The 27462-nt window shown below is 37.4% G+C and overlaps 1 protein-coding gene across 9 annotated transcripts in view; it reads left to right on the top strand.

Moving 5' to 3' along the window:
* Nucleotides 1-27062, top strand: part of Ptc (protein patched) — a 56677-nt gene extending 29615 nt beyond the window's left edge. For 5 of the 9 annotated variants that reach the window (XM_083099346.1, XM_083099347.1, XM_083099348.1 and 2 more), the window contains 11 exons: nt 483-675; nt 13954-14143; nt 14708-14777; nt 16972-17069; nt 17277-17502; nt 20631-21035; nt 21191-21835; nt 22117-23316; nt 23591-24079; nt 24223-24346; nt 24775-27062. In XM_083099346.1, coding sequence (XP_082955472.1) covers nt 483-675; nt 13954-14143; nt 14708-14777; nt 16972-17069; nt 17277-17502; nt 20631-21035; nt 21191-21835; nt 22117-23316; nt 23591-24079; nt 24223-24346; nt 24775-24914 — 3780 coding nt within the window. In that variant the 3' untranslated portion in view covers nt 24915-27062. Of the gene's footprint in view, nt 1-482; nt 676-13953; nt 14144-14707; nt 14778-16522; nt 16668-16971; nt 17070-17276; nt 17503-20630; nt 21036-21190; nt 21836-22116; nt 23317-23590; nt 24080-24222; nt 24347-24774 lie in introns of those variants that run through there. The other 4 variants (XM_083099350.1, XM_083099351.1, XM_083099355.1 and 1 more) reach the window with 3 other exon arrangements.
* The last annotated feature ends 400 nt before the right edge of the window (nt 27063-27462 follow it).

Genomic DNA, 27462 nt, shown 5'->3' with positions numbered 1-27462 from the left:
TCTATATTTTTCTCCTTTCTATTTTTTCGCCACTTGTCACTCTACAAATAAACATTACGAATTTAATATCTTCGATGCAGTTTTGTCCTCACTCTTGCGTTGGTGACGGGTGCATTCACTGATTTTTCCCGGAAACCGGCTGTATCTATTTTTATTCTGAGTAACGCTGTCGGAATTATTCTGGGATATAAGTACTAAAATCAGACGACTTTATAAAGAATCTTATCTCGAAAGAGATATAATGGATATCTGCAGTTTTTTAAATATAGATTTAAAGCTCCTGATTTTGCTGGCTGAAATTATATCGACGTTAGAAGAGAGATATCATGAATTTCTTGCTTATATATCATCGATCGAATTGGACAAGTATTTAATCGATATATCCGAGAGAACATAATGATTTTTATATAAGAATACACAAGAGTACATTACAATTTTTCTATATGCAACATTACAAATTTTCAATCTTTTTTCCGTTTCAGGGGAAAGCGGAGGGTCAAAGGTCAGTGGTGTGGATCAGGGCGCGACTACAAGATCAGCTAAGTCAGTTGGGTTACTTCCTACAGAGGCATGCCGGAAAAGTGCTCTTCGTGGCAATCCTCGCTTTGGCCACATTCTGTGTCGCCCTCAAGTCCGTGCAAGTGAATAGTAAGGTGGATCAGTTGTGGGTGCAAGGTAAGTGATCATTGCACTGGCGATGCATCTTTGCTGTCGTAAAGGTGTGTAAAATATGTGAAAAGATTTAGATCACAGGAATAATAAAATTTACACATTTTATTTATAATTTTACTAATCTCTCTATAAATAAGCGAATTGATGGTCACACATTGTATGACACTTGTCTGAAATGTAGAAAATGTAACAACGGAAAGAAACGAATCATGGAAGAGCATCGGATCGATTATCCCCGAACGGGGGAAGCTTCATTTTGCCTCTTCACTCGCCAGAAGCGCGATCGTAAATTTTCACGGCGCGCGGCGTGGAAAAGCAAGCGAGCGAGCGAGCAGAAGCAAGAAAGATAGAGAGAGTAAATCGTCTGCGTGGTGGAGAAGGGGGAGGGAAGAGAGGAAAAAAGGAGGATACGCGTTGCGCTGGCAAAAAGAGGGAAACGACTTGAGCGGAATCTCTTTCCCACCACGCGCTACATTAGTTGCACGCTGGGTGGCCCCTCTATATTTACCCATGGCCCGAACGTTAATTCGAACACCCGTTGCTAACTTATATATGACGGCGTGAACGAGAACGACTGAAGGCAAAATTTCGGAGCGTTTTTACTTCTACTCCATATCCCTTAATCTATCGTACATTAAATTCTAAATCTGTCGAAATGTCTTATCAATACTCTATATATGTTGGAACCTTTCTACATTAATATTGTTGTATAAAATTATACGGAAAATCATGTGGTATCCATGTGATGAGATAAACGATAATACTGGGAAACAAATAAAAATCTCGTATTTTATTGACATTTATTGAGAATTTATTAATTTTCTCGAAAAAAACTACTTTTTATAAATTATTTTATTGTTTTTATTCTACATATCACATGTAAAATTAATACGTATGGCTCTAATAATTCTTCAAGTACCAAATACATACACAATTATTTTGGATAACAGAGAAATTTTATTCAATAAAATATTAATTCATATATTAATGCAGCGAATTATAAATAAAGTGATAACGTCGAGAAAAATTATTTGCGAGTAAACATTTTTTTATTACGCATTCGATGTGATATATAGATTCGATTAGTTTTCGTGAAATTGAGATGTGCTCCTTATACTTGAGATGAATTTCTCGTTAACGAACATTCGCGCCACAAATTGACAGAACATTCCGTTCTCTCGTCGGGGCTATAGAGAGATGTTGCCTCGTTGATGTCACGGGTAACTGTATATAGAGATTTCTTTCGTTGCGCTCGACTTGGCACGAAGAAACGCCAAGTCGTGTCCCGGTTTTCGATCGGAGGGAAGATATTACCTCGGACCTCCTAGATCGTGTCTTCCGAGGACTAATACCTCGAGCGAACGTTCCGTGACATTTGACCCTGTGAAACTTCACACCCGAGACAAGTGTTTTTCTCGCCGCTATTTATTCTTCCGATAATGACGGAAAACGACGAATCCGCATAAAAATCAGTCAATCGCAAAGCGTATAAAATTGAGAAGGCTTTAAGGAGGAACTGGGTAAATCAGTTACGGCAAAAATTAATAAATCTAATACATTTCGAGATTAATGAATTTGACATTGCTTTTAATTTTTTACAATGTAAAATTAATAATTAATTTGTGTGAATTAAAGTAAATATTTGTCTTGTAGAATATAATTTAATTTCAAAATATATAATTCGTAAATATTATCTAACATTTTTATTAAATTTTTTAAAATAATTTTTAACTGTACGACACAAGAATTCATGAAAATAAAAATTTTAATTCTACAGAGCAAATTTTTACTTTAACTCTCAAATTAATTATTAATTTTATATTTTTAAAAGGTTAAAAGTGCTTATTTATTAGATTTATTAACTTTTGTCGTAACTGATTCTCGTCCAGTTCTTCCTTAAATAATTTCCATAATGTCCCTCGATTTTTCTTCTCAATTCGAGACATTCTAAGAATCTGAGCTTTTAAATAAGAAATGTTAGCAGCACACATTAGAGAGCAAATTTCAATATTATTGTTAAAAATCGATAAAAATATATCGCTGAAACTGTTTGCTTGGAAATTAATAAATTAGAGAGGATTAATAAATCGAAGGATATTTTTTTCCAGACGATGACTATACTTTGACGAATACTTTGACTTTGTAAAAATTGTCCAGCAGCTCGTTTCTCTCGGAAGCACACTTCGCGCATAAAAGTACCATTCTTTCCACCTTTCACGATCGACGATCGTTGAACGATCGGTATGCGCCCGATCAGTTCCCGCAACTACGAAAGTCGCAACCCGATCGCCGTCGGCAATCACGGCGATAAACCCGCCGCTGTTAAGGATTTATAAGGATCGTTAAAGGAGGCGCGGAACGCGTTGGATTTGCGATCTTGGCCCGAGGCTCGATCTTCGTCTTTCGATATTTTTCTTTTTCTTCTTCTTTGCCATTGTACGATTGCGCGGCTTAACGTTTACGATCTTCGAAGAATTTGTATTATTTTAATATTGCATAATATAACGTGTATGTGTGTCATTCTGTTGCGTGACTTCTTCGGAAATAGCGTAAAATAACGTGGAATTATGTATCAGACAACTTGATACATACATATTTAATAAAATACATATTTAATTTCCAATTAAATTTAATCTTCAAATAGAAATTTAATACCTAAGAAGAGCAACGCTTTAAAAAATACAATATAAAGTTCTTGAAAAAAATATTTTAAGAGAAAATATGATGTATATTCTCGTAAAGGACTAGGTACTAGTGTCTTAGAATTTCTTTATACAACAAAAAGTACACACAAACAACATACAACATATTAATAATATATGATATCCAGAACAAAATATGATACGAATTTTATTGACTTGAAATCGCACAAATCAATGATCTCAAATAAAGAGATACAATTCTCTTTGCCAATAAAACGACGAAACATTTCGATAGTAGTGCATAAAATTGGCGTCGAGTAAATAATATTTGCAATCGGCGCCCGAGGGCTCAATCATTTTCCGATTATTTTCTCTCGTTGTACGGCAGCGATTTAAATCATCCCTCGTTGCGAAAGGGCCCAATCGTCATCACCCATTCCGGACGCGCGCGGCTCGTGGCGCTCGATCGGCCCTTCTGACAATGAGAAGACTGCGCCCGCATGTTCCGACCGAATACGACGACGCAAGTCACCTCACGGATATCCGGTATCGGATAGAGACCCGCGCGCGCGCGCGCACGTCGCCGTCTCGTGGGTCCCTGCCTTCGCTGGAGGTGCTGTATCCGTTTAACGTCGCGTCGCATAATTCTTCCGCCACTTTCCTCATCTCGGTATCTCGGTAAATAATCCAAGCATGACAGACTCTCCTCGAGAATGTGTTTGATCCTTAAGCGGATGACATACGTTGAATTTTCACAGAATTCAGATAATATTACGGCGAAAGAGACGGTACAACTCATGCATAATCATCTAAATTTTCGTAATTAAAATATTTTGATATTTTAATATTCTTTAAAATAGTATCGTAATTGTTGATCATAATATAATCGGATAGATATTTAATTTCGAGTTGTATTATGAATCGGAAAAAATCTTCACGACTTTCTCGAGACGATGTACGGAAAGAGATAATTCGTAATCGAAGGAGCACTCACTGACACATTTCGGTGTTGAACCGAGCAACGAGATCGGTGAATGCAACTGCAACATCCGGCGCTGCAAAGTACGAAGTATCGGCTTTCAATCACCTGCTCACACGTACCTATACCTATACGAGCACTTCCTTTCGTTCCGAATTCTTTGTGCTGTTCTCGATACGAGAGGTACAGTGCAATTTGGGTTTCTGATGTTGTATAACGAAAAAATACAATATCGTCTTTACTGGTGAAAATCATAGAAAATAAAAGAATTTGAATAGATATCGATAAAAGAGAAAAATATTCTGAAAAGAAAAAAAGAGTCATTTTCATTATGCTGCCTCTCCACAAAATGGAATATTGGAAAAAATAAATATTAGGCTATGCGAAGTATTCAATATAATTATTCTGAGATACGAGAATGTAAAAATACATTGTTTACCTTGGTTATTAATAAATTGTTTACGCTTGTTCGAAGAAGAATATTCTCATTTTGACTTGTGAAATTTGTGAATTTCACAATATACAGACGCGATTACCGGAAGGTTAAGCAGAAACGTGAATGGCACACGCGCTAATATATCCGTTCTCTTCTTTTTCTCCACTCGGACAACTGCGTGTGGCGGGAAGCGTTTAGCATTCACAGAGGGGAGACTGGAGAACAGTACGATGGAAAAAGACGAGAATAGCTTATTTTACCTTCATCTCGAATAAGAGAGCAACAATACGTACAGGACGTTTCAAGAAAGATTCACTTTCCGAAAATGTACGAAAAATTTCTTATTTACTTCCGGAATATTTATAGCACTCTTAATCACGCAAAAAGCGGAAAATTAATCTATCTGATTTTTTTTTAAATCAAAATTTAATTCCTCGTGTGTGACAAAAATTAATTATTTATATCAAGTTTGTATTTGGCTTGTTCTTTAAAGATCCGAATTTAATAAAAAAAAATATTATATTTTTCGATTTTGCACATTATTATTTTCTTTATTTATTATTTTATTTAAAAATGCTACAAATGCAATTAATAATCGTATTTCTAAAGAATCATTCATGTGAATTGAGTTATTTTTTTCTAAATAAATATAAGCGCGAATAAATATTCGAAAACATAAGAAAGAAAAAGAAAGATACAAAATGATAAAAATAGGCTCGGAATAAATAAGCTCGGAAAAACAAGTAAATGTCCGGTAATTATATTCTCTTCCCTGATATTACCGTCCATTACATAATTAATTTTCTCTTACATAGTAAACATCTCTCTTATTTGTAAACTCGACCTTATCATATAGAGAACTTCTTGTAGTTACGAAAGATTGCAACCTATAAATTACAATTTCTTCATAACACATTCATTACAGACATCTCTCATAACACATTCATTAGGGCATAATTTGCATTCACTGCCGTTAACTATAGGATGTAAGGTCGAAATGAGAAAACTAGGAGACACTCGTCAACCGGTCTCGTCCCGAGTGCTTTAATATATGACTTAATCCAGAATTAGAGCCGATGCGAAGAAATTATACAGCGAGCGACTCGACACGCCGCGCCGAACAAAATTATTCGCATATCGGCGCGCTCGAGCACATACAGGGTGTCGCATATCGCGTCAACTTTCATCTTTACAACCCCCATCTTACGTTAAAAGAGATAAAATTTAGGAATACAAGATACTGGGATCAGAATTAAAATTATCCCTCTCTGTCATATTTGATTTCCGGTGGTCGCTTCCGATTATAAAATCGGGTGTTCACGCCTCCTAATTAAAAAAAAAATACTTTGTATATATTACGTAGCCGATCGACAGGTTTCGATATTTGTAATCCGTGCGACATTGGCACACGCACGCGCGTGGACCGCTACACGTGCAACAATGTGCAACGAGTAAACAGAAGATGAGATCCTCTGTTTATACGGCCGGTCGGTCGGCCGTCCGTCCGTCCGTTCGTCCGTCGGTGCAACAACAACAGATTCCTGGTGGGTCTTTGGACGACGGTCTCTTCCAGCTCACTCTCGCCAGACCCTTCTCGCTCCATTCTCCTCTCGTGTGCTCTTTTTCTTTCTCCCGATCTCCCCCGGAGATCGTCTGCCTCTCTCACCTCTCTCTCGCCCACTGGAAGGCATGGAGGCCTAATGAAGATGTAAGCACTCGGGCCGGCCCTCTCGTGCACGGTCGTGCTTTCGTCCTCCGTCCGTCCTTGTCGCACTAACACGACAAGGCGGCTTCCTTGGCCCTGTACAGGTCGTTCCAAGTGCGTCAAGTTGATGGGGCTACTTTTCTAGTTCCTGATCTCCGATAGATTATCTCGAGATTATCTCGATTTTCTGCGACGTGTTTAATTAATTAATAATGTATAAATCGAGCTTTTACATGTATAATTTGTAATTTTAATAATATTCATTTATCTCTTGGTCGCTTTGCTTTATCTAATTTTATTCTTGGTATAGAACACTCTTGTCTCCGCTTAATGTATTCTATTGATTTCTTGTAGATGAAGTAGATAAGAATAACGTATATATTTGGTTAAAGTGAATTAATCTAACAATATTATCGAATTTCTATCTCTTCGCAGTTTAATCGGACACTTAATAGACAGCTCGTGAGATTTATTACAAAGTCTAGTAATATTTTTGAAAGTCTTTGACATTCGGACTCGTAATCCTCTCGGGTTTCAATGGGATTAAGATTCGCCATCGTCTATTGTAGAAGGACAATGTAAACAATCTCTGAACACAGTAGGGGTTGTTTACCAAGCCGTTAAAGAATACAAGATTATCACCTGAGAAACGACCAAAGTAAATAGATTTATTTTACTTTAAAATAATAGTTATTTAGATAATGTCAATTGAGATTTCCTTAATAATAATTGCAAACATATGCAAACATAGCATTTTGATGAAATCAAAAGACAAATAATCGTGTAAATAAGCTTACTTTACAAGTAAATTGTTAGCTGTACTGAAATTCGGCAGATTGAGTATATTGAATAAATCGAAAAATTAAAATTTTTTAAAAATAATCTACATACGATATACTGTATATGTATATGTGAGAGAAAAATGCGAAAAAAGTTTGATACGCAGGAAAGGCGGTTATCAACGACTGATATTTATTACGATTTATTCAACTCGATCTTGCATATACATATACGCTCCGTTATTGATGAGATAAATTATCAACAGATCGTATATGAAATAATAAATCAAAACTATAGAATAATATACGAGACTTTATTTTTCGAGAAAATCATGTTTAGGGATTTCGCAATTTCTTTTCTCCATATTAAGCTTGCATGATTTTCAAGAGATTAATAAACTCGTTTCTTGATAACAGCGAATATAGAAGTGCATAATATTGTGTTTAAAAAAATGAAATAAATGACGATCACGACATTTCAAATGACTCATTCAGGATTTTCGATTATTTCTTTTAAATAGAATATTAAATTTTGCATTTATAATTTGAGAAAAGTTTATTCTGTCTTCTTCAATTTTTTGTGTTGCAACAAAGCTGTAAGCTTAAGCTATGAAAATACATTCATCTATTATTATACACGTAACTTCTTTTCATTCTTCATCAGCTGTCATAGCTTCAAAGTCGCAATATAAATGCTCTCATTCCTAAATTTAGAAAAGCTGTAAATTTATATAATAAATTTATAATAAATTTAATAATATATTTATGATAAATTTTTCACTTAAATTATCTTTACGTTTTGCAAACTCCTCGCAAATTGTTTTGCAAAACAATCTGGATTAAATAATATTTTCGAGATGAAATAAGTCTCTTTTTCGTCGAATTTTCCGCGAAATGTTTATGGATGAATGGCCGGTACTGTACGCGATTGATACGCGCCGATGACGGATAATAGAGAGGAGTCATGCGGGACGGAGAAAGGAAGCGTGAGAGGGTGGATCGGCTACTATAGGAACTCTCCTGTGGCCCCTTTAACCGACTATTCCTGACGGAGTGTCGAGAGAGCGGCGGAGAAGCGAGCGACGACGATTGTGAGCGGCCGGCGCGGAAGGGGTCGGTCGGCAAAGGGGGCGAGCACTGGGCCCCGCGACGAAGCTGACTCTCCGACTCGGCTCGACTCTCCGGAGAGAAGATCCGAGAGACTCGGCTCAAGCACGCAGACCCCACCGCTGCTTGGCTGGCTGGCTGGGTTGGCCTGGCGTACAGAGAGAGCCCACCGGGCCACCCACCGCGACCATTCACCGGAACCGAGCCCCATCCATTCCCAGTGACTCTCATCTGGCCGCGGTAGAGACCCACGGCCATAAGAGATCCAAATAAGCAAGACCAGGGGAGAGTCGATTTGCTATCCGCAAGATGCGTTAGGGGAAATAATTGAGAAAATTTTTTTTTGTTATAAATTGACTTATGTTCGTATGTAATAATAATTTCATATATTTTTTTTTTCATTTATATTTATTTTTTTGTCAAAATCGCGATTTGAAAATCAAAAATTCTTTATATATAATATGATTGCAAATTTTCAAAAGCTAAAAATTTTGAAAACAACTAAATAATCGGGACATTTGAATTATCCTGGTTCATCCTACATATGTAATTCACTGACATTTGAATTCTGTTTGCGTGGTTACAGGAATGCAACAAGTGCTGTTCCCGTTTCATGTTATGCTGAACGTGTAGCTATAAAATGTTTTTTTTTTCTTGTTTTTTTCTGGCGCAAGTAACTCGGATGGTTTGCCATTTCCTGCATTCGACGATTACAGCTGGTATAAGAATTTTAAGTACAGTAGTCTCGATTGTTTAATATTTATTTGTGAGCATATTTCAAGTCATATAAATTATTTGTAATATATTATAAGAAAAAAATATACATATTAATATTTTTACGAAAATTAAGCAGCGTATATTTATAAGAAAAAAAATTGTTATAATGCTCATTTCAAGTAAATCAATACGATTTTGTTATAAATAAGAGATAACTGGTGCAACAATTTTGCATAGTTTCCTAAAATTAGAGACAAGTCGAGTGAGAAATAGGACAAGATAAATCTCTTCATCTGATAATTATCTCAATTAACGCAATTTATAAATTTTTGGACTCGTGTTTTATGGGCTTTCTTCGCCAGCCGATATTCGACGAAATTTTGTTATACAGGAAATGAGAAATTGTACGCCTGGAGGAACCGTCCATTAATCTCACGAAAAGGAAAACGAGCGTGCACGCTCTTCTCGCAGGAATTTCTAAGCATTTCCTCCGGAGGACTCGAAACGCGGCAACAGCAGCCAGCCGAGGCGTGTCGCAAGAACAAGGACCCCTAACGAGACTGCGGCCACGTGGTTCTTACATTTTCACACGCCATAAAGCTGTCCGCACTTACGCCGGAGATGAATAGATCCGACTCTGACAAACCATCGATCTGAAATAATAATTGAGATAATAGCTGCGCGGAGAGTATTTCAGGACCGGATGGTATATCTTACATCCTCATCTCTTATATGAAATATTTTTATTGCTCATAATTTTCGAATTGCACGTTGGAGTTGTTTTTGAGCTACTTTTGTTTTTTTATTTTTTTTCGAAAAATAAATATGATTAATAATTGATAAAGATATGGCTTTTGAATTTTTCTCGTGAACATTTTACAATTGTTGTGCACGATTTAGAAGGAAATTTTGAAAAAATTTTTGCAAATTTCTACTTACGTTAAATATCTAAATATTTAATATACAATTATTACATTAAATGTACAATTATAATTTTAATAATACGTGGAATATATAAAAACGCAAATGAATCAAAAACTATTTGTGTTATTAAAATAAATGTGATAGATAAATCTTGTTCGTGTAAAAATGTTGCAAATTATTAAAATTAATCTGATTGAATTAACGATTGTATCAATTCTGGCGATATCGATTTAAACTAATTAGCATTTAAACATACAAGGCAAGAGAAACGAGAAGGATGAAAAAAGAAAAGTTCGCGAAGTATACATATACAAATGAGGGAATCTGCGTGCACCTGCACTCACGTCCCCCCTCTTCAAAAGAGAGACGTAGAGGAGGGCGCTCTCGTTATCCTCTTCCTGGAGAACTTTCGAAACCTCCGATCTCGCACATATATCGATCTCGCAATCCCAGTGGTCGAGCTGGGAATCGTTATTCCCAACCTAATAGAGCTCTTTCTTGAACCGCAATTGGAAGATGCGATCGTTAAGCCCCACGATATCGCATTAACGTCGATGACTGACCCCCCCGGTCTGACCCTGAAAGAGAGAGAGAGAGAAATCCTCTGAAGAGAGGGACGAGACTCCCAGGACTTTTGCCGCTCTGCGAAAAGAAAATACGGAAGGATATCGCGGGAAATCGCGACGCGAATCCTTGTCGCGCGAGATGTCCCTTCCTCTCCCCCATCCTTTCGTTCTCCGGGATACGGGAAGTTTGCGGAAACAATAGGAGAGGAATGGTGAATGAGAGGCGCGCCGACAGAGCTGAAAGACGACGCGGCCATTCAAGAGTGCCCCGGAGCGAGCGGGACCGATGCGCGGAGAGAGGCCGCAATCACGGTAGCCGGAAGGGTGCAGATAGACGGGATGGGAAGAACGCGGTTTGCCGCTTTCCCCCTCCCCCCTGCTCTCCTTCTTTCCCGTGAACGAGACAGGGACGGAGAAATAATTACAGAGACGTCTCGTCGATAAATCAAGCCCGGTGTTCTCTCTCCATCTCCTTCTCTCCCCCTCCTCTCGTTTTCTCTCTCTTTCTCTTTCTCGGCGAGCTAGTCTAAGCGTTCCCCTCTAAGCGTCTTCGTCGATCCTGCCCTTTTTTTTAACTATCTCTCTCTCCTCTTTCTCTCTCTGTTTCTCTCTTTTTGTGTCTTTCCTTCTCTTTCTTCCTGACTTTCCACCGTTAAGCTACGTTTCTTGCTTCGTAGAGCACAGAGTAGTGTCTTTATTACGCTCGATGCTCGACCGCATTCTACAGGCTGACTCACAAACTCACGAGCTCGCTGTCGTAGAGACAGTTACGTCATCAAAGTTGTCACGCGAGGGACAGAATCGATAAAATTAAAATTATCTATTAAGTTAAAATGATTGAAGTGTTTATCGTACATTAAACAGTAAAAACTACATCATTAATTTTGCATGTAATTTCACATATTATTGAATGAATGAAATTGAAAACAAAATTATGCAATTTTGAAGTAATTTCTAATCGAAATTATTATTGATTTTGATAAAATTTCTCTATTTTAAAAAAAGAATGCTTTTAGAGAGGAATGTGATTCTCCTTTGGAAACTTGGAATTGTTATTGTTATCAGTAATAAAATTTGATAAAAGGGACCATAAACCTTTGACAATAATTTTAATAATTTTTATTTAATAAAAACGTATGACGTATGACTCATGAGTTGCAGAAATAAATTCTACTAAATATAAACATGATTTTAAGAAAAATAAATTTTCTCTCGACATATGTATTATAACTAAAAAGCTGTCATTATTATGGTTGGAAAAATGTAATTGTTCACGGACAAACGGACAATTTGCAGAATTTTCAGACCGTATATAATTGAAACCTGAAAGAAATTAAGCCAGAGATCCGTTTTCTTTCCAATACCTTTATTACCTTCTTCATGAAGAACGTATTCGAGAGCGCTTCCGCCGGATGTAAACGGAATGAAAGAAAATTTCTAAATTCGCAATCGGTTCTTATCTTTTCCTTTCGAGATTCTGCTACAATTATTTAGTGAGATATCGAATATATATATTATATATTTTGCCTTATATAATATGAAATTATATTTATGTAAAAAACGTTCACTATTATTTCATTATTAGATATTATTATATTATAATATTTATACTTCGATTTTCTAAACAACTTTTATTCATTTTTTTTTTTAATTTTTCATTGTATTATATTTTAGGATCTTTAATTTATAATCTGTATTATATGTATGTATTATTTTAATTATCTGTTGTTTGAGAAAAATTAAATATATATATAATTAAAATAACTTCGAAAAAATTATTCAAGTATTATTGCAAGATTGCGATACAATCGCATGATATACCTCTTTTTAACAAAGCAAATAATAATAATAATAAATAATAATAATAAATTAATAATAAAATAATAAATTAATTTTCATCAATTTAAAATAGCAAAACCGTATATCTTTCAGTTATTAAACTACAACTCTTTCGTACGTTCTGAAATTTTTCTACGTCCTCTTTTCCGATGGCGGTTCCGCATCGATCGACTTCCAATCATCTCGGAAAGTGAAAAAACAAGTATACTGCTACGTAACTAGGAAACCTTTGTACCCTCCCCGTAGGAAGCTTGGCGTCGTCCAAGATGGTTTCCGCGAGATGACCGTTTGAGAACCACTTTCGCGCGGCGAGCATACGGGTGGTCCACGGCGACCGCGTCGTGGCGGAACGAGCAAATACGCCGTCGGCATTTTTGACGGTGAAATCTGACTAGGTGGGATACCAGGGTACCCTGCGCGCGCGCGCGCGCAACGGCCATCATCCTCGTGTGCCCCTCGTCCATTACTACTGCTCATATATATACGGTGTATAACTCCTTTAAATCGCGCAGCGCGTTCCCCGTAAAAACGACGACCCTCCGCGGCTTCTTGTGTCCCCGGCTTCTTCAAATCGCTTATAAAAAGTAAGAAAAAAATAAGACGAAGAGGAGCGGAGAGATCAGCGCCGGATGATGCTCTTATGTGCGGCCGCGTATTTTCGAGGGAAAATAACGTCCCTCTCGCGAGACGTAGATCTTTTTTTAAAACAGAATCTCTTTCGAGAGTCTTTTTCTCTTTATTTTGAAAGAAAAGCAGCTGATACCGTCAGCACTTCGATGTATTTTTTTTCTACAGCTGTGCACTCTGTCTCCCTTCCTGTTATTCCGGAAGTTTTCTCTTCGGAGGATCGTCAGAAGCATCGTATAAATCTCTTCCTTTTTCTCACACTACGTTAAAATGGACTAGTTTCACGTGCCATTACTCGCTTTTCGTTTTTTATACTATTGTACTGCTACTTTGAACGTATAGAAGTGACCTGTAATCGCGTATATATAAGGAAAACAATGAGCACCTGTAGGGGATGATTTATGGCAGTCGAACTGTACGAATCGTCTTCCCTCGCCGCACTTGGAACCGCTATTTTCGCGACCGTTTCTGGGAATGTTTTATTAGTAGACTGCCAGGAATTTTTGCGCTGGTACAAAGCCGAGCGAGGATACGTGTACGTTACAACACCGTCTCGACCGATGTTTCTCTTCGGAGAACTGTGTTGGCCGCAAACATCGTCCGCTGGAAGGCTTATAAAGTCGTTCGACTGAAGGGACACGTGAATTTCGCGGCATTTCCCCCCATTTTAATCTTCTCGTAAAAGCTGAATTTTGAACATCGCTAATCTTGTTCTCCATCACCGTATGAATGACTCTCTGTTAGTTTCAAGAAAAAAAAATTCGTTAGATAACAGTTATTAATCGAATAACTTAAACTTAAATAATAAAAGATAGAAGAAAATGCATCATGTGACACAATTAATATGAACAATTAATCTGAATCACTGCTCGATATAAGTTATTATCCTCTTGTCGTGTATAATATTAATTAATTGTTGAAATTTTGCAAAATTTAATCAATCGCACGCTTTGCTTGCAGAAGGTGGAAGGCTAGAAAGGGAGCTGATCTACGCCTCGGAAGCGCTCGGCGAGGCTGCTCCCTCGACGCATCAGCTCATCATCCAGACACCGAAGCACTCTGGAGTGAATATCCTGCATCCGGCCGCGCTCAACGAACATTTGGCCGTCCTGAAGGCTGCGACGCAAGTTACGGTGCACCTGTTCGATATGTGAGTCCTCTTCTCCGCGCGGAAAGATTCGAGCGTCTTGATTCGAGGACCGAATTAATTAGGGACAGAGATATTTCGGCGGCTTAATTAATCTCCACATAGAGGGGATTGCGACGTTTGTGCCGGTTAATGATACCATTATTAGTGATGCAAACCAGAAAAAAAAACGTGAAAAATTAAGTCAAAGATACGGAATATTTTAAGTACAATTTTCTCTCGAAAATTCGTAGCCTCGAATGAACAGAAATTTCGTTTCACACGTTCGACGTATTTTTTCATATATAAGACTGTCAATTTCCCGATTGTGTGCCGCCAATCTATCCGAGTATATTGCTCTCTGCCTTGATATAATTTATCAATTCCTTATTAATATTTTCATTTAGCAACAAATATTTAGTAATATTCATTTTTTATTACTGTATAGATTGTATAGATTGTTTCACAAATGTATTATACGTTGATAAAGTTTGTGAAAGTTGATTAAATTTCTTGAAATCGCGCGGTTTCATTTCTACCCGAAATTGGAGCGAAACAAAGTCACGTGAATGTGTGTGTCATTTGCAGCACGTGGAGGCTGAAGGACTTGTGTTACGCGCCGAGCATACCCAACTTCGACCTGCACTACATTGACCAGGTAATTCAAACGAGCGTGTATACTGTATACACGACGCATACGCGAGCGCAGACGCACGCATGTGTAGCATGAATGGCGCGCGCGGACGCGTGTTTACGCACCGTCTCTCGGGATCCCATTAGACCTCTAGCGAAGGTATCAGCGCGCGCACGTGACACGTACGTGACGTGTGTCCGTTAATAAAGTATCAATATAGCTGTTGTTAAGAAATAGCGACATTGAAATCTACGAGCGCGGTAAAGAACGTCTTTATTATTTTTATGATTATTAATTGTATTAGAAATCTTGATTAATCGTAATGCAAATTGTCATCTCTGAATTTATATCAATCGGAAAAGCTCATTTAATGCAATATATTATACATTATTACAAATAAGAATTAACGCGATTTTATAACATCTCGTTTTTTTTATTGTTAAAGAAAAATACCGATTAAAAGACTATCTAAAATTTGTGACAGCTTTCTCTTTCTCTCTCTCTGTGTATTTGCTGGCTCAAAATAAAATATGTGCACGTTTTCACATTGCTTCACACACAATTAACGCGTTAAAGAGAAAAACGATGAAGGCATTTTGAGGGGAAAAACTTGAATCTGGAGATTTCATCATGCATCAATGTCTCGCTTTCGGGACATTATAAACATGTTTGACGCGAGAGTCTGTTTTCTTCGCACCGCCGAAACTCTCGTTTGCAACCGGAAGAGAAACCTTCCTCTCAACGTGACGCGATACATGTAATTACAATTTTTTACTTCTATCTGGAAAAGTAAAAATTTAATTCTAGGGAATCTTACGAAGTTTTCGCTGCAAGTGATCACGATATAATCAGTCTGGGAGATTCAAAGAAACACTTTAAAGTTTGTTTTTTCTTTTTTAATGATAACAAAAAAATATAAGGGAACGCGAGAGGATGATTTTTCTCCGGTAAACAAAATCTGATCCTACTAATATCCGACTCTGCAACATTAACGGTCGTCGCACGGGTTTTTCTGGGTACTAGGCCATTACGAGGGCCCACCTCTGGGTTCCTGGAAACTCGAATAGGGCGGTCCGCGTTCTTTCGTAACCCTCGCGCGTCTTACGTCCGACAGCGCGGGATAGGATCATCTTAGATTACACCCTGTATCTAAGCGCTGTTTAAACAGCTCGGCGCGCTCTCGCGTTTCCTGAATGACGCTTGAGAAGCAATCTCTCGCCAAACTCGTAATTTGCATTCATCAAGAACGGGCTCCCATGCGCTCGCATCAATTCATCCGGCGATTCGATTATCTTTTACCTTTCGGAATATTTTTTTCGCCAAGCGATACCAATTGAATCGGATTGAATCGCAAATGTAGCCCAAATGTGTCCTTAATATTTCAATCATATATTATTCACACTATTTCCTGTCGTATTTTTTCTATCTTTTTTGCTCTAATAAAAAGTTATAATTAAAAACAGCTAGAAAGTTATTATTGCTAATAACGTAATAGTAATAATATATAATAATAATTTTATATATCACTTTCATTTAAATAAAACTTGAAACTGAAATAAAAAAGTAAGAGTTTAAAAAATTTCCATTAAGTCTGTTTTTTAATAATTATATTTAAATAAAAATTAAGTAACAATTTTTTTTATGAATATAATTATTATTAATTATTTAAATTAAATTTAAAGTTCGGTAATCAAATCAAAATGTAGAATTCGTACGCTGAAAAGATGTACTATACGCTCCTCTCTCTATCTCACTCTCTCGATACAAATTCGCTTATGTGTATGTTCGCAACTATGCATCGCATGCAAGCGCCATATCAGTTGCGTGGGGTAAGACTGCGAGGGCCACAGAACAAGGGAACGAGCAATTAGCGTTGAATAATGGCGCCGGCGTCCCGCTGCGGTATCGTGTCAGGTGCGTTTCGAATCATTCCACGCGAAAACGATCGCCAACTTCTCGGAACAGAGAAAGTGAGCTTCCCTCCCCTCGATCAAGTCAATTAACTTGAAATGCAAGAAATTCAAGAAAAACTACAACTAGATATTTAAATATATGTATATAATTTATATCGTGAGATAATAATTACAAATCCAGCGAATTAATGATGATATTAAAGTGTATTATCCAATTAATAACGATATTAAAGTATATTTGAAAGAAAGAGAGAGAGAGAAGAAAAAGAAAAAAGACACATTGATATACTTTTCATCTTTTGCAGATCTTTGACAGTATTATACCTTGCGCCATCATGACACCCCTCGATTGTTTCTGGGAAGGTAGCAAACTCTTAGGTCCAGAATATCCTGTTCATATACCGTAAGTATATATTATCAGTAAATTTCTTGATAATTTATTTTGGTGATAAGTGATGAAAAAAATAATGTTAAGAGGATCAAATTTTATTTTCTATTAAATTTTTTTCTCGTCATTGATCAATATCAATATTTAGTCTAATTACGTTACGTTACGCATGAATCTTAATCTTAAATACACATTGCTAATGCTTGATGAATAATCATTTAGATCTCTCTTTCGATTAAGCGAGAACAACAAACCTGTCCAATGGACGAACCTTAATCCCTCAACAATGTTGGACGAGATGAAGAAGTTGCAGTTCGTCTTCCCCTTTAAAACGCTCGAGGACTTCATGAAGAGAGCCGGAATAACGAACGGCTATCAGAGCAAGCCTTGCTTGAACCCAACGGATCCGGAATGCCCGGAAACCGCGCCTAACAAAAAATCCCAACAGGTAAAGGACATCGATGTATTTGTTCAATCGGTAGGATCGTTCAATGATCCATTGAACGATTTCTAAAAGTATACAAAAAATGTCTCGAGGAGGATTTACGATGTAGCGGGAAAAGTATATGAGAGATATCGTAAAAATACACACAGTTTAGTAATGAGATTTGGAGCGAGATTTAAGATGTAAACAATCTATACTTTCAGCGAAAATTGTGAGCTACAATTTGACAAACAGATGCACGATGTTAAACAAAAAAGGACGTTGTAACGAGATAAAGACTGTCAATCGATGGGGCAATCGTGCGTGCGATTCGCGCTGAGAATAACGAGTGAACGTTTGATATTCCGAAGCGGACACAACGACCACGAATTGATGGTCGCTTTGATGTCCAACCAGCAATTCCGCAGGCATCGTCTACGATGAATATTTAACCGCACGTCTCTCTCTACGATCGAAATTTTTTTTGGCGATATGTATTCGATTCGTCTGCTTGCAAAAATTCTTGACTCGAATCATTGTTCTCACGATTATGATGATTATAGTTTGCTCTAGATCGTCTGTATTGTAATTTCTCTGATAATGTAATTTCTTTTCTCTTTCTAATTTAATTACCTGATAATCTATCATGGGTTTGTCAACGTGAATATTGATCGTTTGGAAAAATAATAGTGAAATTGTTAAATCGAGATGCAATCGCTTGTAATTATCTTCGGAAAAAGAATATAAATTTGTGATCTTTGATAATAAAAAAAAGACGCGTTTCTCTCAATTTAACGAATGTGTCATTCATGACGACCGGCGTCGACGGTTCCGGACGTCAAACGCGAGACAGTGAAAGGGGAAGGAGAGGCTCGGTTTAAATGAAAAGACGATTCCTCGCGCGAAACGGCTGATGAATATGCGAGTCGCGTGGGCCGCGGCGCGGGGGGCGCACGACGGCCCCCCGTTCATTAAAATAATAAAATCGAGTGACGTGCGTCATTATTGCGCTACGCCGGTGGTCGCGAGAGTACCACGCCCGGCCCAGCAGGTCCCATACGCACACACACACACACATACACACGCGCATCGCATTACGCGGCCGTCATTTCGGTGTCATTAACATACGCGCCGGCCGGTGTGCTCTGACACGTGCACGACGTGAATCGTTACGCGCGCGCGTATGCGTATGTGCATCGACAAAGTTACGTTGCTCCACCCTTTCCCTTCCCCGGTTCTCTCTTTCTCTCTTCGTTCGCCTCCCTTTCTCTTTCTCCGTCCTCGTCAGACACACATCTATTTCTATTTTCATAACGGATGTATGCGCGCTCTCGTACTTAAAGTAATTGCACTTAATGGCACCACGCGGTACGCATCGCGCGGCATGCATACGCTTCGGAATATTTCGAGTGTAGCTGCAGGCGAGGCACGTTGATCGGGTGTTTAAGTCAAGAACCGGCATCGGCGTATTCCGCCGCGTATACACGGGGTGTCTCGAAGAAGTCGCTTCGGCAACGATGTATAACGCTGCGTTTCCTCTCCCTAGTTTAACGGAATTGACGCGAATTAATTTGCGATTAACGTTGTCGATTAAAATGGAAATGATGGATCAATTTTCGCTTGTCGATAATTTTAAAAATAAGTTTCCTCAACACGCAATTAGAGACTTGAAAAACACCGGCAAAGAGATATCGGAATTAGAGATGCAAGCGTATTCGCGGACACATTTATCTCTCGAACGCTCTCAGAAGACACGTTGGTAGAAGGTGTCACGAGCACGAGTAAAAAGCATGAAAAGCGTGCCGATGACTCGACTACATTCTACACGCTTCTTCTTCTGGAATTACATAACGGCAGCCAGGTGTGAGGTAGCCGATTCGAATTGCAATGTGGGGACGATCGCGAGGCTTTATTTGGTATATGTCTTTGCTATGTATATATATTCTTTTGGTTTATATACTTCCGATGGTGCTCGACCACGCGCCTTTAATTCGATTAGGATGATTGCTTTTGATCATATTAGCTCGTACCGATTGCACTCAGTTAGTATATAGATATACTCTTATGCATAAAATGGTAAGAAAAGAATCATAAATTTTTCATTTTTTTTTTAATGTTTTATTTATCGCGAATTGTCAATTTTGGATCTTAGACATTTTCGTAATTAAACTTTAAATTAAAATTCGAAAATGAAATCTACTAATGAGAAAAATCAATTGAGGAATATGATATATTTCCATCTCAAATTTTTAAGAAGAGCCTTTTAATTTCAGTCACTTATCAATTTTAAGTCTATATATTACTGGCTGCGGTTTTTGCGGTTAAAAACTGCGGCCACGACATTTTAAAGAAAAAGATCGATCAAAAGAATTGATAATCGATTCGAGGAAAGTGAGAGACAGTTTGTATTTCTACACAATTGGGGAAGGAAAACCTTTGCTCAAGATGTCCAGATACAGCAAAAGAATTCTGTGGTTGGGAATAGAGATTCTTTGTTGCGTTGCGCAGAACGCTTATCTGTTCTTGCATGATATAAAGGACAAGCTCTGCCTGAGGCGGCTAGATCGCCCAAAGTCGCGGCTGGTATGCCCTTTTATAGGACTCTATAAAATCTCTCGCTGTGGGGTCCACGGCACCCCGACTACCCTATAGGAAAGAACGTTGCTTGAATCGTCCCCTGTCCTCCTACCTCTATAATAATTTTTTACCAGAGGAATTCCTGGCGTGACTTGACACGATTCTACCTTCGCGGTCACGCTCGAGAGATTCATAGATGAAAAACAAAATATTGCAGAAGGGCTCTCGAGATGACGGATAGAAGAAGAAATGCGTTTTAATCACGTAAACTTGAAATTGAAATCACGCATGAATGGTCGAAATTTTATTTAAATCTTCTATATTGAATAAATCTTTTATATTAATTATTATATTATCGCGTATTTTTCGAAATTATCGATTAATAATAGAAAAATGTTTCTCGTACATTTGATTGTCAGGAATTAATTGTGTCAAAAAATAAAAATCTTACTTTTGTTTTTTTTCACAGAGGATATATTTTGATTCTGATTTCTCTTTTTATGTCGAAATATTTAATTCCGGTCAAGGCGAATTAAATTTTCTCGTTTTATCTCTGTAAATCCTTTCTGTAACAGGTACCTGACGTAGGAGTCGAGTTGACAGGTGGCTGCTACGGATTCGCAGCCAAGTACATGCATTGGCCGGAAGAGCTTCTAATCGGCGGCGCCAGGCACAACAAAACAGGTCATTTGACTCGTGCAGCCGCATTGCAAACTGTAGTGCAACTCATGGGTGAACGGGAACTATACGATTTTCTGGCGAACACGTACAAAGTCCATCACATTGATTGGTCACAGGAAAAGGCGGCCCAGGTGTTAGAAACTTGGCAGAGAGCGTTTAGCAACGAGGTGAAGAGGCGGATGGACTTGAATGTATCAACGTATAACCTGAATGCCTTCAGTACGACTACTTTGAATGACATCCTCGGAAAGTACAGTGTGGTGTCCGTCATGAAAATCGCGATCGGTGGCGCACTTATGGTTAGAAGCTTTACAATTAATTAATTATATGATTATTATACTTATGATATATCATCAAGCTTAAAGCACTTTATTTATTTAACTGCTTTTCATTTAACTTATTCAATTTATTTATATTTAACATACATACCATTTTTTACGTTTTGTTCTTCCAGTTGCTATATGCCGGGATAGCCCTCCTTCGTTGGAAGGATCCGGTGCGTTCGCAGTCCGGAGTGGGAATAGCCGGAGTGATGCTGATTTGCGCTACAGTAGCCGCCGGATTGGGCTTCTGCGCGCTTCTGGGTATTCCGTTTAACGCCACTACGACGCAGATAGTGCCGTTTCTCGCACTCGGTCTGGGCGTGCACGACATGTTCCTGCTGACGCACACGTACGCCGAGCTGTCGGTGAACGAGGTGCCCAGCGGCGAGCAAACGGGAGTCGTTCTCAAGCGAACCGGTCTGTCGGTGCTGCTGACGGGTCTTAGCAATGTTTCCGCCTTCTTCGCCGCGGCGATAATCCCGATTCCGGCCCTCAGAACCTTCTGTCTGCAAACCGGTATCTTGCTGCTGTTCAATCTGGCCGCTATGCTGCTGATCTTCCCTGCAATGGTCAGTTTGGACCTGCGACGTAGACGTTCAGGCAGGAAAGATATTCTTTGCTGTTGCTTACCAGCATTGCCCAATCTCAAGAAGAACAAATACTCGATGAAGAATAATGGCACGGTTAAGCAAATGGTCACTAGAGCAATCCCGCCTGAAAGACGAGAGACTTGTACTCAAATCCTAACTTCGCACAACACGCAGAATGAATCCTGGGTATGAAATGATGTACATATATGTATATTATATTTGTCTATACTGAATCTTATTCTATTTAAAGCGAAAAAATGCAAGGCTATATGTATTTTAACATACGAATTAATAAAAACTGAAGGAATTATATTGGCAAACAATTATCTACTAATACAATGAAATGAAGGGAACTTGTTTTAATTAGTAAAATAAAATAATAAGAAAATGATAATGTCATTTTTTACATATTTATATCAAATTTAAATTACGGGACCATGTCTATAAATATTCTTTCATTATTACAGATAGGTGGACATGTTATGGACGTGGAATTGGAAAAGCAGTGCACTGAGGAGGATGCTCTGACCGGCTGTTCTCAGGATGACTGCCTGAGCTTCTCCTTGACACAACTCGCAGCACGCCATTATGCACCCTTCATCAGTCGACCTGCCACCAAAGTATTCGGCATGATAGTTTTAGTCATCGTGTTGACCGGCAGTGTATGGGAGGCGATGCGCGTACGTGATGGTTTGGACTTGACCGATTTAGTACCGCAGAATTCGAACGAACATGCATTTTTGACCGCCCAGGCGAAGCACTTTGGCTTTTATAATATGTACGCAATCACTGGGCGAGATTTTGAATATCCAAACAATCAACGGTTGTTATATGATTATCACGACGCTTTCGTGCGGATCAAAAACGTCATTAAAAATGACAATGGCGGGTTGTCCGAGTTTTGGCTTGGTCTATTCCGTGATTGGTTAAAGAATTTACAAGCAGCGTTTGACAAGGATTACAAAAATGGTTGCATCACCCAGGAGAGATGGTACAAGAATGCGAGCGACGAAGCAATTCTCGCATATAAATTACTTGTGCAGACCGGCTATGTGGACAATCCGATCGATAAGACATTGACAACCCAAGTGCGATTAGTCGATTCGGAAGGTATTATTAATCCGCGCGCTTTCTACAACTATTTGAGTGCCTGGGCATCCAATGACGCACTTGCTTATGGCGCTTCGCAAGCGAATCTGCGACCTGAACCGCGTCAGTGGATCTATACTAATGATCATGAGCTGAAAATTCCAAAGAGCATGCCGCTTACTTATGCGCAGATGCCATTCTATCTTCACAAGCTCACTGATACGCAGGAGATCACAGAATTGATCGGTAGCATTCGGAAACTGTGCAAGAAATTCGAGGAACGTGGTCTGCCGAATTTCCCATCCGGCATACCATTTCTCTTCTGGGAACAATATATGGATCTGAGGAGCTGCTTAGGAATCGCCCTTTTGGCTGCTTTGATCATGAGCATCATCGTTGTCGGGGTACTACTGCTGAATATGTGGGCAACCCTGTTGGTCGGCACTTCTCTAGGTGCCGTCGTTCTGCAATTGTTAGGCATCATGGGTCTATTTGACATCAAATTAAGTGCCGTGCCCGCCGTACTGCTGGTAATCAGCGTCGGCATAGGTGTTCACTTCACAGTACATATTTGTTTAGTAAGTGTAATTTCAAATAAACTTTTCTCTATATTAATGCTGTTTTCTAAACTTCACTTTATGTTTCTTTCTTTCTGGTTTCTCATTTTGGTCATATTGAATTATGACATTAAAGATGAAAAATATCATGCGATTTTTTTCAAGATTCGAAGTAAATTGACGCGTTTAAATATCTTTGATTATTAGTTCAACAATCATATTAGTTGATACGCGCAAATACCTTTAGATTTTATCAACGATGCGCTTTTACTAATAATCTTTAAATCTTTTTCAGAGTTTCATCACGAGTGTCGGAAGCAGAGATCGCAGAATGCGCTTAGCTCTGGAACATATGAGCGCTCCGATCGTCCACGGTGCGCTTACTATGCTGCTTGCGGCGGTGATGCTTGCCTTCTCCGATTTTGACTTTATAGTCAAATATTTCTTCCTCATACTGTTATGCGTGATCGGCGTCGGTCTCATAAATGGCATTTTCTTCTTCCCGATTCTACTATCTCTGATCGGTCCATCAGCGGAAGTAATCCCGAACGATCATCCGGATCGTATATCTACGCCGACACCACCGGCATCACCCATTGTGAGAAGATCCAAGCCTCCCGCGCCGCCAAGGAGATCTCATAAGATCGAGAACGCTAGATTGCACGCCGAGCCATCACTCACAACCATCACAGAGGAGCCTAACTCGTGGCATAGCACGCAGGAATCTTGCATCATTGTCCAACCGGAACTCAAGGTGGAAACCACGTCCACATGCGGCAATCAGGTACGTCAAAAAATTGTTCTAACAATAGACTCGCGATCAATCCATCAGCATGGAAGCGTATCTTCCCTAATGAAGCGCAATTTGTCGCGCATCCTCTCCAAGCATGACTAACGAGCGTGTTCTCCTGTCACTTTGACTAACAGAACTGTAGCGGATCGGACACGAGCGGGTCTAGTCGAACGTCACCAGTTCCGTCCACTCGACACATCACCACCAAGGTCACTGCAACGGCAAACATTAAGGTCGAGGTTCACACACCGTTAACCAGTGAGTATGAATAATTTAAAAAATTCTTTAATGTTATTTAAAAATACCGCTTGAGACTTCACCTGAGATTTAAACTAACTTGAAATGCTTTTTTTTATTTACTAATTACAATTCGATCGGGTACTAGAATTCATATTTGAATAACTTCGATTTTATTTCTTTTTCAAGGTCGATAATTTTAATAATTTAAAAAAAAAATCTTATTTCGAAAGTTAAAATACATTGCTATATCATACATTGCAAGACTCTGAAAGAGAATTCCTAAAAATACTTAACATAGATCTTTCTTCTGATTTTTCATATAAATACCGCTACTTTCTCATAATAAATCTTTACTTTAATCCTCATTTTGTTTGTTATTATAATAATAGCTTTATTAATCAATGTATTATGATAAAATATGCTCATCTTTGTCAAAATTATCATAGGTGGAATGGATCGTAGTGAAAAATGCCGGCACACTAGCACCGGTAGTCGAAGGAGCTCGCGCTGCAGTGCGAACGTTAATGTTGGGGAGTCTTCCGGCTCCAGTTCTGAGCAGGATTCAGACTCTAACCCAAAACATTGATAACAAGAACCGGGGCGACCAGCAGCTACTGCTCAAGTACCATGCAAAGCAGGAAAACACAGAAGGCTGACTAGTATAGATTAATAAATTTTTCCACTTCCTCTTCCTCTTCCTCTTTCCTTTCTTCTGCCTCGCTCTTTTCGTCCGTTTCCTTCTCTTTTTTCCTCTCTCCTTTTCAAATGAGTAATACAACATATGATTGTCTTACTCAAATCTTAAAAATGAAAGTATTACAACGCACACAATTGTATTTTTATAATGTATGTAAGTACTTTTTGAAAAATATTAATATTGCATGTAACTTTTTATATCGAATTTTTTTAAAGTTACAGACACTGCCTATAAGAAATATGAGAAGCAAAATTGTATATTTTTACAATTATATACAATATAATATGACAGAGATAATACAATACAATTTAATCAGGATTTTTAAGATCAGGATCCATATTTATATTTTATACGTATATTATAAATTTACAAATTGCGCTCTCTATAATGGTTTTAAGTAAATTACTAAAGTTTTTAATTACGAAAGAAACCATAGACATATAGACATATAGATCGAGTGATGTAATTTGAAGAATGAAAGAAAGAGCAGGGGAAAAATAAAAAAAAAGATTATTTCTTTTTCTGATAAAAACTACACAAACATAAATAAGGAAAAATATTTTTTTTATTCTTCACCTCTCTTTCTTTCTATATACATATACATATATGTTTCATTTTATTTCTTTTTCTACCTTGTTTTCATTAGCAAAACTAGATGTAGGATCGATCTATATGTACTATGTCTATGTGTGTATAAAATTAAACTTTAAACTTTAAAAGTTTTAAGTAAAATAAAATGGAATGGCATGTTATTTGAATATTTTAACATTGTATTAAATATGTGATAGTATTATCGATGACAATAATGCGCGCGTACAACTTTATAAATAAATTCAGTAGAGTATTTTAGATAAATTTATTTAATTAATGATTTGTGCTGCGAGACGATGAGATTTTGATCATATACTATTGACAAAAACACAAAGATATTGCATGATTTGTTCTCTTTAGATAGTGTAACAGTATCTATCCTGTCCTCGTTTAATAAATGAAAAGCATCGATGTGGTAATATTTACAAAATATATATACTTAATTGGAAGAGAACATTTATTAAGCTATATATATATCTGTGTTATTACAGATATTTTTAATTAGAAAAATTGAAAATTTATCACCGCTAGAATATGCGATATTTTTCAAATGTAATTGCGAAATGTTTTGCGAAGACAGTGCCTCATCGACAAATATAACGGAATTTTCCGTATTACTATTTATTTTTTCGATACTAATGATAAATATATATATGTATATGTATATGTAATGTGTGCAGTATGTATGTGAGTGACTATGAGCGCTATACCGAATCTCTGTATGTGAGACCTATTTATTATTTATTTTTATAATAATAATATTCCTCGGTGTTTTTCGCACGCGGATATGCGTGTGCGAAGCGGTGCTTGTACGATTTCGCGCACGAATCTGATGTTGACTTGTATAAAAATACTTTTATTTATATCTTATACATATAAGTGAAAATATGACATACGTTGCGTACGTGACGTATAATGATGGTACTTAATTTAATAGAGTATCTTCTCTATTCCTATTCTGATTCATACCTCTAATGTATTGTGTATAAATCTGTGTAATATACATATATACATACATATATATATATATATATATATATATATATATATATATATACACATAAATATATATATAATACCAGTGACCGCAATAGTCACCTTATATGCGATATCGTCATGTAAGGCGTGACACGCGTGAAATTATGTACAATATATTAAACGAGAAGTATTTCTTTATGTCAAGTCAATTTTTGTATACATATGCGAGTATTCGAAATTTGTATTTAAAGCGGCCTGCGAAATGGCTTTTATATACTTTGTATAAAGTTGTATTGTATAAGTTCGTGGAAGGGAAAAAATAGTCAATATACCTCTAATATACGTATAAATTGCACCATGACTATTATTACAAACATAATAAGGATTTAATTATTTTTGATGTAACAAATTTTTTTTGTAACAGCGACCCCCTCTTCCCTCTACTTGTATGATTTATAATCCAATTTTTGTAAATACAATAACATTATAAGAAAAATTAGTATTTTTACTGCTATCACACATATCTATTAATATTAAATTATGAATTAAAAATATTTTATTGTCATGGAACTCATACACATGATTAAAAATATTTAAACTTATATTAAAAAATACATTGGCTTTCACATCTCAAACTCACTAAAAAAGTTTCATAAAATAAATATCTCTTACCTTTGAAACTAATTATACATATATGCTACAAATCAGTTGAATAATGTTTTCATTCAATGTTTCGAAATCGTTAATAAAAGGAAAACTTGATTTTATAAAGTTATAAAATTAAGTAAGTGATTAAATAAGCTTATAAAAGTTCATTATTAGAAAGACTTATGTATATATAATTACAAAAATATGTAAAAAGTATTCA

Source organism: Camponotus vicinus, unplaced genomic scaffold (genome assembly GCF_025532165.1).
Source record: "Camponotus vicinus isolate PSW18456_S1 unplaced genomic scaffold, iyCamVici1.0 SCAF_5, whole genome shotgun sequence".
NCBI lineage: Eukaryota > Metazoa > Arthropoda > Insecta > Hymenoptera > Formicidae > Camponotus > Camponotus vicinus.
The sequence above is the reverse complement of the archived record's forward strand: the minus strand, read 5'-3'. Positions and strand labels throughout refer to the sequence as shown.